At 43.4% G+C, this 11,189-nt stretch overlaps 1 protein-coding gene and 1 non-coding gene across 2 annotated transcripts in view; both read right to left on the bottom strand.

Moving 5' to 3' along the window:
• The window catches only part of PCYT1B (phosphate cytidylyltransferase 1B, choline), a 116,784-nt gene extending 108,104 nt beyond the window's left edge, over positions 1 to 8,680 (bottom strand). Inside the window, exon 1 of the mRNA XM_074359604.1 lies at positions 8,440 to 8,680. Coding sequence (XP_074215705.1) covers positions 8,440 to 8,556 — 117 coding nt within the window. The 5' untranslated portion in view covers positions 8,557 to 8,680. The remainder of the gene's footprint in view (positions 1 to 8,439) is intronic.
• Positions 3,806 to 3,877, bottom strand: TRNAT-GGU (transfer RNA threonine (anticodon GGU)). Its single transcript has one exon. It is a non-coding gene; the product is annotated as a tRNA-Thr (tRNA).
• Positions 8,681 to 11,189: the final 2,509 nt, after the last annotated feature.

Here is an 11,189-nt window from a genome sequence, read left to right on the forward strand (position 1 = left end):
TCTCTTTATCCCCAAACAGGGTCAGCTTCCCCAGCCTCCCATACAACCTGATTCATGCTGGGATAAAGAGGAAGGTAGGAATGTTAAAACAATAATGCTATGGTCTGAGGCCAGCAACGGGTAATCAGATCCTAGCAAGGCAGAGGCTGTTACCTGGGAGATTATTGGAAGAAAATAGGCCTAGCTTGCAATGACTTAGTTTGTTCCTCTCTTCCTTGCTTTCTCCTTTTCAGCCTGCTTCCAGTGATCAGATGGAATAAATCTTTCTGCATTTAGTTCACTAAGGGGCACTGGGAAGCTTCACGTAGGCACCAGTGAAAGATGCAAGAGTTGCAGGACTATGGTCTGACCCACTGTTGGACTTGAACCCCCAATAGCATTCTTAGATGGGCAGCAGCGTTTTAGAGAAAGGGCCCTGGAGTTCAACGCCATACTGCTATGCCTCCAAGAAAAGTCAGTATTTTGAACTTCAGCATTATGAAATAGATCAATTAGGAGGCTACTGTTCACATTGAAAAGAGATTCAACACAGGTTTCTTTTAACAATGATTAGAACATTCAACATATGATTTCAAATATATTCAGCATTTCTGAAGAAGCATCTGAAGAATAAAGCTGAAGTCAACAAAAGTGGTTTGTACGACATTAATATAAAGTTTCAAAGTATTTTCTGAATGTTTGTTATGCATGTTTAGCCAATGTGTCTTACCATAAGATCATTCAACCTATTTTTACTCTAAATGGAGAAAACCAAAAGGAGGTGAAGAATAAGGCAGCCCTGATTTTTGATAGGAGCATCAGATCAAAGAGAGCACACTGGTGAACCATGTTCCATGGCTATGGAAGCTAGAATCACAGTCTTGGAACCAGAAAAGATCATCCATAAGTCATCCATCAAACTCATAGTGGGTGATAGAACTGAGGTCCACAGAGGAGAAGTGGTTTGCTTAAGACGACACAATAATTAATTGAATGGCAAAACAAACTGATGTGGGACTGAGATTGTGGGCTCCTGCAAGCAGAGACTAAGCTGCAGCATACATGTCTTGCCAGCCCCCAGCCCTTTCACTGTGCACCAGTCCAGTTTCCCCTGGAGCTACAGGTCTAGATCTGCCTTGATTTGTGGGGTTGGCGTGGAGCCCCAGAGGCTTAAGGGAACAGATCCATTTCCTCTCATCAATACCACATCTCATCAGGAATCACTCAGTCTTTCCACCTGCCCCTACCACCCCCACCCCCGCCTAGAGGCCTGCGGAGAGGAAATACCCTGGGGGGCTTTCAACTTTCCATAGCCTTCCCCTTATAACTTACTCTTAATCCACAACATTCTGAGCAGCTTCCTCACCTCCACAGTGGAAGAGGGGTCTCTTTCCCACCTGAAGCCAATTCTTGCACTTGTGCACTGGAGACCAACCTCTCCGGTCTAAGAGTCGTTCCCTTCATCAATTTCCCCATCACTTTCACCTCCTCCCACTGGCTCTTTCTCATTTGTATTGAGGTGCAATTTGCTACCATCTTAAAAGAATGAGCCAACCAGAAGCCTTATTTTGGATGGATGGAAGGAAAGAAGGATGGAGCAAAGTATGGAAGGAAAGAAGGAAGAGAGAAAAGCTAGCCTCTATCTTAAAGCCTGATTTATCCACCTTTGGGTCTTAAGCATTCTATATGCTTCTCCTCCCAGTCAAACCTACTTCCCCGCCTCCCAAAGGCCTACTGCCATCTGGCCTCTGCTCCCACCACTTCACAGAAACATCACCACTGACCTCTTCTTTCTAAATCCAAAGGAGACTTTCCCTTATTATCTCATGTGATCTCTCTGCTGCCCTGGGTTCTACTGGATGTTCCCTCCACAGAACTTAGACACTGCCCTTGGCACCCCCGATCTCCCAGAAATTTAACGTATCTGTCGGCTTTTCATGATCCTTCCTCTATTGGCCCTTTAAATGGTGTTCCTCAGGGCTCCAACCTAGGAAGATTCTGGGATAGAGTAGATTAATTTAACCAGATTTCATGTAGAGACGGGCAGATATAAGGAGCCTTCTAATAGCTTTAATTACAGCTCTTAATATTTTACTCCTTCTAAGAACCTGATAGGATGGCTCAGGGTCAGTTATGTTCTGGAATTACCCTGTAGTAGGATTATCTGGAGGCACTCTTGCTAGTTAACCATTTCCATCCATTTCTTTCATCAGTCCAGAAACTGTCTGACTCAATTTTGCTCCCATCAATTTCACTGCCTCAATTTCACTTCCATCTCTTCCATGCTGATGTCTCCCAGATCTGCAGCTCCAGCTCAGAACTCTCTTCTGAGTTCCCAAACCAAACATGAACTAGACATCTTCAGGGGGAGGGTACAGCTCAAGTGGTAAGGTGCATGTTTAGCATGCATGAGGTCCTGGGTTCAATACCCAGTACCTCCTCCACATATAAATAAATAAATAAACCTAATTACCTCCTCCTCATAAAACAAACATAAAAAAAAATTGACACCGTCAAATAGAAGTCTCCATGGTATCCCTAACGTTAATTCTCACAAACTGCTATTCCCTGGTCCCCCCATCTCAGTGAAGGTACACACTGGAGCCAGAAAACTCAAGTCTTCCTGATACTGCTGCACCCTCAGACTCAGTTACAAATCCTGGGGCATTTAGCTCCTTAATGTCTCCTATATCCATTCAGTTCTCTCCTTCTCGACTATCCCATCCCTAACTTCAAACTTACTAATTCTCATGTAGATTACTGCAACAGCTGCCTAACTAAAACAGAATAGGAGAGCATAGAATATATGAGTGCAAAATATGAAGGAAGGTTTTTTTTTTTAGTTATGAGTAAATATATGCATGTGTGTGCTATGCAACATGAAATGGATTTATCATTGTGGCTTCTCAGAGCTCAGGCTGGGCAGGTGTCTAAGCTCCCTCTAAAGCCACATGTGGTTACTGAGCACTTGAAACTGACTAATCTGAACTGACATGTGTTGCAAGTGTAATATACACACTGGATTTCAGACTTGGTAGGAAGAAAAGAATATAAAATACCTCATTAATCATTTTTATATTCATTACATTTAAATGATAATATTTTAGATATATTAGATTAACTTAAATGTGTTAAAATTCATTTCACTCTTAAAAAGAAAAGTTCTTAAACTGTGGCTACTGGAAAATTTTAAATTACACTGTATTTCCACTGGACAGTGCTACTCTAGAGGCTGGAGTGTGCCACTCACAGTAGGGGCTTAAGATCCCCTCAAAAACTGATCCTTTCCATGTCCAAAAATGTTTTGGGATAAGTTGCATCTTTTCTTCAAATGCAGGGACTTGTCTTAACTTGGGGATCAGGATAATGGAGTTCTCCCTGCTGGGAGGTATTTGTGCTCAATGGATAAAATATAGCTTAAAAGTGGTAGAAAGTATAATATATTAAAGTCAAACTTGCAAAACAGCTCTCTTAAGGGATTTCAGCATCCTGGCATGCTTCCACTAACCAAACTACTGCCTCCTGCTAAATGAAAATGATCTTCAAGGGCAGGGGCTTTGAATTCCTTCTTTTATTTCTCTCCACAGCACCTGGTGCATTGCTGTGCATGCTGTACATGCTAACCAGCTGGCTAACTGTGGATAATGTTGGCCAGGGACTAAGTTTTCTGTCAGTTACCTTCTAAAGCCCAGCATCACTGAATACTTTAAATCCCCCTCACTGCCTGAATGAGGACCCATTCACCCTTTTCATTTCTATACACTCAAATACCAAAATAAAACAAAGAACAGCAAAGAGGCTTTGTTCGTTTTTGTTAGTTTCTTAGTGGAGGTACTGGGGATTGAACTCAGGACCTCGTGCATACCAAGCACGCACTCTATCACTGAGCTATACCCCCTACCCCTTCCATCTTCTTATATTTGATTTACATTAATTGCTTCCATAAAAAGTTTAGCATTAGGTAAATGGGGGTTGAAGGAATAGTGAAAAAATAAACTTAAAAGAATGGAAGAAACGAGTTCATCGATCCCATGTTCAATATGCCTGACTATTTTCAATCTGCAAGAAATGGATGTTGCATTTGGAACAAGACCAGCGGGAAAATGTCTAATAATAACCTTGGGCAGAATTCCAGTTGACCACAGTAAATGCCCAGGGAAGCTCATGTTTGTTTATTTCCACTAACATAGCACAGTAAGTATCTTGCTTTTAAAATGTATGCTGTGTGAGTAGCTAACTACATGTGATGCTAGTAAAGAAAGCCAATGAGGTCTCCGGAAATCTGGTTATCTTTTCAAGCACTAGCAGATGAGCGCCCTACCTCCCAACTGACATAATGCACCTTCTGCAAGACAGCAGTCTCTTGGCACTGCTCCACTCTGAAGTGAAGCCCAAAATGAACTCCTGCAAACGAGGCATATTGAACCAGCCTTTTTTTTTTTGTTTCCAAGGCCTTCTCAGTTGATCTGTGGTACCTCCATCTTCATGGAGGTGACTATTGCGGGCTAGAATTACAACTTCCTTCTGACAGCAGAATGCACTCCTAGAAGAACCTGACCAAGGTCATGAACCAAATACTTAAGCAGACAGCTTTCCGGGTGGCTGGCCCTTGTTAGAAAGGGTTTTATGGAGTATCTACTGGGCCCAGAGGGTCTGCCTAGGCATCATCTAAGAATTGAGGATTTATGAGGGCACATCCTTGCCCACAAGGAGTCCGCATCCCTCAAGAGTTGGGTCTCCAAAGAGGGCTGTTACACCATATCACCCAAGGCCATTCAGTTTCCCTTTTTTGACAGTCAATTTTATGAGTCACCTAGCATCATGTTCAAACAAGAAAACAGCAAAGGACGAAAAACAAGTCAAGGATCAAGAATAAACACTGTAATAACTGAAAGATGAATTCTCAGAAACATCTCAAACCCAAACACCATGGTAAAAAAGTAAAGGTAACAAAGGAAGATTACATTCCTAAGACATAAGCTCTGTCATAAAACCTAGCTAATTTTCTGCAATTTCTTCTCTAATTTCTTTATCAGTGTTATTTAATTCTATTTACTCCTCTTTCTTACATTTTATTCCAATGGGGGAAAAAAAAGGCAGGTGGAAAACCTACAGGTATACCTTTCAGAAAAACTCCCACTTGAATGATTCCATTGTACCCTCAATATCCTTACAATGATCTAAAGCGTAGACGGCTTTAAAGTCCTGTGTTCAGGTATGCAAGTTTCCCATGTCCTTTCCTTCAAGGGCTATGCCAGGCTTTGTGTTAGAGACCAGAGATAAAGTGAGGACAAGTCAGGTTTCTACTCAACATCCCCTTGGCAAACATGGACTCGCTCCCAAGGAGTTCACCCCTTTCTCCTTTCTGCCCCCACTGTACCTGGTCACACCTGCTTTGCACGCTGTGCCCTTATCAACCTGTATGAAAGCCATCTCTTTGAGGGTTGGTCTCTTCTAGAATCTCTAGATCACAAAGTACCGCAGCGCTCAGAGCTCAGCATGAAGTAGGCAGTCAATCTGGGTAGGCAGAGCTAACCCAGATCACCATAAACAACCTTCACTGTAAGTAATATATAGACAAACACATGTAGACAGCAACACTTGTCCACAACTTCTCAAGGGCCATGTTAAACCCAGAGCACAGTTCATTACAAAAAGGGCATTTTAGATAATTGCTGATTTAAATAAAATTTGTATTTACAGAGAATGACATTCAGAACTTAAGCTCACATTCCAGAACTTGCAGTAAACCTCTATGGTCCTTTACCCCGAAATTTCCTTTCCCGCATCTCTAGGTCCAGTTCAAGTGAGTTTGGGGAATCAGTGTGTGCCTCAGCTAATCCAATGAGAACGACTCTGCTAACTACTTTTTTTTTTTTAAGATAATGTTTTGTTATTGAGTCCTGTTTCCTCTAAACTTTATTGAATTGGTAACAGGTGGGAGAAGGAGCCTGTCCTCTGAAGGGGAATCTCTCAAGTCTTTCATGCACTTAAAGTTAGCTAAGCAACTCAACTGCCTCAATGTGCTGACGCTTGTAGCAACAGTGACCCATGAGTAGTTTGGGGTGATATGTTTTGGGTACTGGGAGAAACAGAATTTGTACCATTTGAAATAGGAAGATATTAGCAAAGCTAAAGATCAACAGAAATGACTAAAACACATCAAAGGAAACGCAAATTTAAGATTTCCACTTGCCACTCTCCAACAACAAACTGTTATTAAGTGGTTAACAGGTGCCTTAATTATTAAAGTAAAATCAGTAGCAAAGGAAAGTTGGGCTCTGGAGTATAAACCTAAATTTAGAATATACCCCTACAATGATCAGACTTTGATAAGAGGAAAAGTGCTTCAAAAAACTTAGTGGTGGTTTATAAATTGGGTGCAGTCCATGTTTAAACAGAGCCAATTATCAGTAGAACATAATAATGACGGATAACATGGAAAATTTTTATCAAAGGTAGATCAATCACTTTAACAGTTCAACTTCTGTACATTCTTCACACACACACACACACACACACACACACACACACACACACACTTTAAACCACAACTGCCAAAAAGATGGGAAGAGAATGTATCTCACTTAAAGGTGTGTTGTAGAGAAAAGAGCTTCCACTTTTTGGGTGAAGAGCTCTGGGTTCAAATCCCAGCTCTGCAGCCCCTGGAAGCAGTGTGACTTTGGGGAAGTCACTTACCCTCTCTGAACCTCAGTTTCATTTCTAAAATGGTGGGGAGATGGAGGTGTAACATTGCCAGCTTTGCATGGCTCTTGTGAGTCAACCTCCAGGATGGGCTGTCACAAGTCGAAGTGGAAAGCACTTGAACTTCCTTCCCTTGATGTCCTCTGCCCATCCTCTCAGGCAGAAGCAATCAAGGAGCACAATTGCTAAAAGGCAAAAGGGAAGGAAAAGAAGTGGGCGCGAAAGGCCAAAATGATACAAACTGGAACTGGATGACCCCCTCTCTCCGCTGACCTTTAGTTGTCAAGAAGGTGTGTGATGCAAATTTTAAAGTAAACACTGAGTTTAACTTTTAAAAATCTATTTTGGGTGACTTGTAACAAGCTTTCAATGGTCAGTTTTTTGATTTTGGTTGTTGCCGTTGTTTGCAGTGCTAAACCAAGAGTTGTTAGTGGCTCAAAGAAATGCCTTAGTAACAAACTTAGCGGGATGCTTTGGGTCCCCTGAGAGCACAGGTACTACATTGTATATGTTATTCAGCAAGTGGCTTTAGCACTGGAGAGCAGTTACTATTACACTGCCCTAAGAAAATATATCTTAAAAAATAGAAACACAGTGAACAAAAGCCCACAATGCTCTAATGTAACTTCCTTTGTTTTCATGTTTTAGAAAATTGTCCTAAAAGTCAGTCTTTGAACTCTTATTAACCCTTACGAAGTAGTAACAGTTACATGAGGGATGGGCCTTGGAATCTGTGAGCCCTCATTTTGGGAGTTCACAGAAAATGCTACATAACAAAATTCTTTTTTAAAAAACCTCTTCCCAGGGTCAAACGCTACAGCCAATCAGAATATTGCACCTTTAACTTGGGGAAAATCACCAGAGAGAGGATAGCTCTAACTAGTAGGTCGCTTGGATTGGAGGGTTCAAAGAGAAGTCTCCCCCAAGTGCCGTAAGACTTCAGGCCAGGGAAAACCCACCACCCATGTGGTGTTTTTGATTCCTTGACAATACATGCTGAGGTGGTTGAGAACCACCTTCCACATTTACTTAAGGAATTATGACCAGTGGCAGAGAAGCTGATTAAATTTAGGATACCAGTTACAGAGATGGAAGGACGCTCTGAGTGCCCCGTTTCCACACTTTCATTATTAAAGGCATGCAGCCCCTTTCTAAGTAAATGTAGCTTCCCACTACCTGAAGAGAAACCCTCAAAGCACGCTCCGGAAATGTTTTCAATTCATTTAAGATGCACGTTATTTCTAAATACATCACTGAGGGACCCTTTAGCTTATTATTTTGAAATTTTCAAACGAATGGGGAAGTTTTGCTTCCATGTCGTCTTCATTTTTCCAGAACTGGCATTAGGCACCAAAATTAGTTGAAGACCGAATCATTCCTGAGCTAGAAATTTAGAACTTCACAACGGACTCGTCCCCAGCTTTGTGAAAAGAATACCATTTTTAAATTGTACTGTAGGACCTTTACCTTTAGATGAGAATACACCTAAAAGAAAAAAGACCATCCCCTCCTCCCAAGGCACAAAAACACAGCATAGCCCAAGCAGCCCGTTTCCTACCCAGCCAATACAATAATGCTTTGTAAGCTGAGAGCAGCACCCGGTATAGAAGCTAAGTATAAACAGCTGAGAAGGATTAGGCGGTAGCTCCATTCTCATTTACATGAAAATCCTCCAAGCATCGTTGGCTGCGGGCGCATAAGGAACTCTTTTGTGCCATAGCCACGCATACATTTGCATCCTTTGTCTTTACTTACCAGTCGAGGCTGTGGGCATGTGTGCTCTATTTCCTCCATGGTTTCTGAGGGAGGCTCATTGGAAAGGGATTTTGGGATACCTGTTTCTGACTCAGCATCAGTGGTAAGTACTGGCATGGCCAGTGAATGCTCCCTCAGCTCTACACCCTCTGTGAGTCTCCTCCCAGGCAGAGAATGTTTTCTTTGTCACGTATTTTTCTCTCCCCCACCCATCCCCCTTCTTCGTCCCTTCTTTCTGTCTTCCCAGGGGGAACTGAAGAGGTTATCCCCCACCCCACCCCCCGCCCGCCCCTTTCCTCCTCCGAGAAGCCAAGAGGCAAGGCCTCAGTTTATCACTATAACAACCAGACGGCACTGGAGCGGCGGGTGCGGGATACAGTACTTCATTTGCATGGAGCGCTCTGGTTGGCTACTGTCATCATAGTACCACTCCGCCGGGGAGCGGCCGGGCCCCATTGGCTGGCTGGCCGGCCGTGCCCACGGGGCCCGAACTTGCTGCTTTTGTTTCTTGTTTAATTCAATTGCAAAGGTCTGGGTCCGTTCTGGGCAAGGGTCCCCGGCTGCACTACCCAGATAAGAAAAAACCGCATCCTCAGCGGCCCAGGACGCCTCGAGACAGAACATAGCAGACCTCCACTAAAAGAAGGACTTTGTCCCTGACAGGAGTGTTTGATGTGCTGAAGTCAGAATTTTGCTAAAAAGAAGTCACCCCGAAGACAAAGCCACTTTTGAGCCCAAACTCCCTGTTGCCCACAATTACCAGCTAGCCTCGGAGGGCCTCTCGGGGCATTCATTGTGAGCACCAGAGTATCCACCCCCTTGACTGCAGCAAGAGCACTGGCAGATCCCCCGAGGCCCGGGGTAGCCCTGGCGCTTACCACTGGGGCTGCCCTGGGAGAAACTTTGAAGGAGGTAGATTATCTTCGACACCTGCCTCCCACCTCTCACTGCCCTCCCCAATTGCTTCCTCCTTCAGCCACTCCTCCCCCGCTCTAACTATTCTGAGTTTCCTTAGTGAAGTCTTGCTGTTGTCTGCCCTTTAATAAATATACACTGTTCCATACGCCGGTCTATTTTTCCTTTGCTCTCCTTTCCTAAGCACCCTGCTCTCAGCCAAATGCTCAGGGCAAGCACAGAAACATCCCAGGCAGGGGTGTTAAAGATGATGTGCCTTAATGCCTAAATCGCCCAGGAATAACCACCATTTTAAGAGGGCGTTCTGGAGACACACACCCAAAGGAAAGAACTTACAAAACTATTCTTTCTAGTGAAATATCACACTTTAAGTAACAGTAATAAAAATCATGGTAATTACTAGCATTTATTAAGCACGGTCACAGCGCTAAGTACTTTACCTCGATCTTGTTTAATCTTCATAAGAACCCACAGAGGTCGATCCTATTATTATCCCCATTCTACAGGTGAGAAGATTGCAATCTAGAGTAATTGCTCAGGGCCTCAAACTCATAAGCAGTGGAGCTGGGATTGGAAAGACGGTGGGGAGGAGGGCAGGTAGGGATGCAGCAGGTGTAGCGGTAGAAAAGGCATCTAGATACAAGTCCTTTTAAGACAAGTCCCTGGGCTTCTAAATCTTTCATTTTAAACTATAGCAGTGGTTTTCATCCAAGTATGGTCGAGGACCAACAGCACCTACATCACCATCACCATCACCTGAGAACTTGTTGGAACTGTAAATTATTGGCCCCTTAAGACCTGGTTCAGTAGGTCTGGGGTGGGGATGGAATTTGCATTTCTAACAAGTTCCTAGGTGATGTTGATGCTACAGGCTGGGGGACCATACTTAAAGAACCAGGAGTCCAAAGGATGGGATAAAAAATACCTGCCCTGCCTCCCTCATAGAATTTGGGAGATCAAATAAGGTATCACATGAAAGCACTTTGTAAATTAGAATGTGTTATCCTAGTGTAACGGAGCATTATTTTTATTACTCTTCAAATAAGCAGAGGGTTAGCCTTAAAAGAAAATGGATTCTGCAGCAGAGATTTACACTTTGACAGTTATAGATTCTGCCACTTTAAATCAGAATGACATCACTTGGCATTGCCATTATTATCTATGCTTGAGAGAACTCCAGTGATGCAAGAATTCGAGTGACAATTGGGTCACCTGAAAGGGGACCTTCCTAACCTTTCTGCCCTCCTAGAAACACAAGACACCTTGAACTGCAAATTTAGCTCTATCAAGCCTTCAACTTGGAAGAGCCAAGCCCTGCAATACATTTAGGTGTCCCTTTCCCATCCGCACTGGGTGATATGAGAGGGAGATTGTTCATCTAATCTCAATATTTTCTTTGCTTCACAATAGTGGTTCTTAAAGCGTAGTCCCCAAAATAGCAGTGGCAGCAGCCCTGGGAACTTGTCAGAAAGTCTTGGTCCCCACCCCAGACCTACCAAGTCTGAAACTCTGGTGGTGGAGACCAGGAATCTGTATTTTAACAAACCTCCGGGTTTTGGAGGCATTCTGCCACATGCTAAATTTTGAGAACCATAACCTAGAGCCACATGATCCCATTGGAAAGCACCTAATCCCTGACCCCCACTGTGTTCTGGGTCTGATCTACCAGCTTGGTTCCTAACTGGTCCTCTAATTCCCTTTCTAGAATATGAGGCTCACCTGTGCACTTGCCGATTTAGCAGCGTCCTGATGTCTAGTGTGGTCCTTGTGAACCCCTCTTGCCCAAAAGCCTAGACCATTCCCTTACCTCCCCCACCCTCAGCCTCTTCTGTGTC

The sequence above is a fragment of the Camelus bactrianus genome, chromosome X, assembly GCF_048773025.1.
Source record: "Camelus bactrianus isolate YW-2024 breed Bactrian camel chromosome X, ASM4877302v1, whole genome shotgun sequence".
Taxonomy (NCBI): domain Eukaryota; kingdom Metazoa; phylum Chordata; class Mammalia; order Artiodactyla; family Camelidae; genus Camelus; species Camelus bactrianus.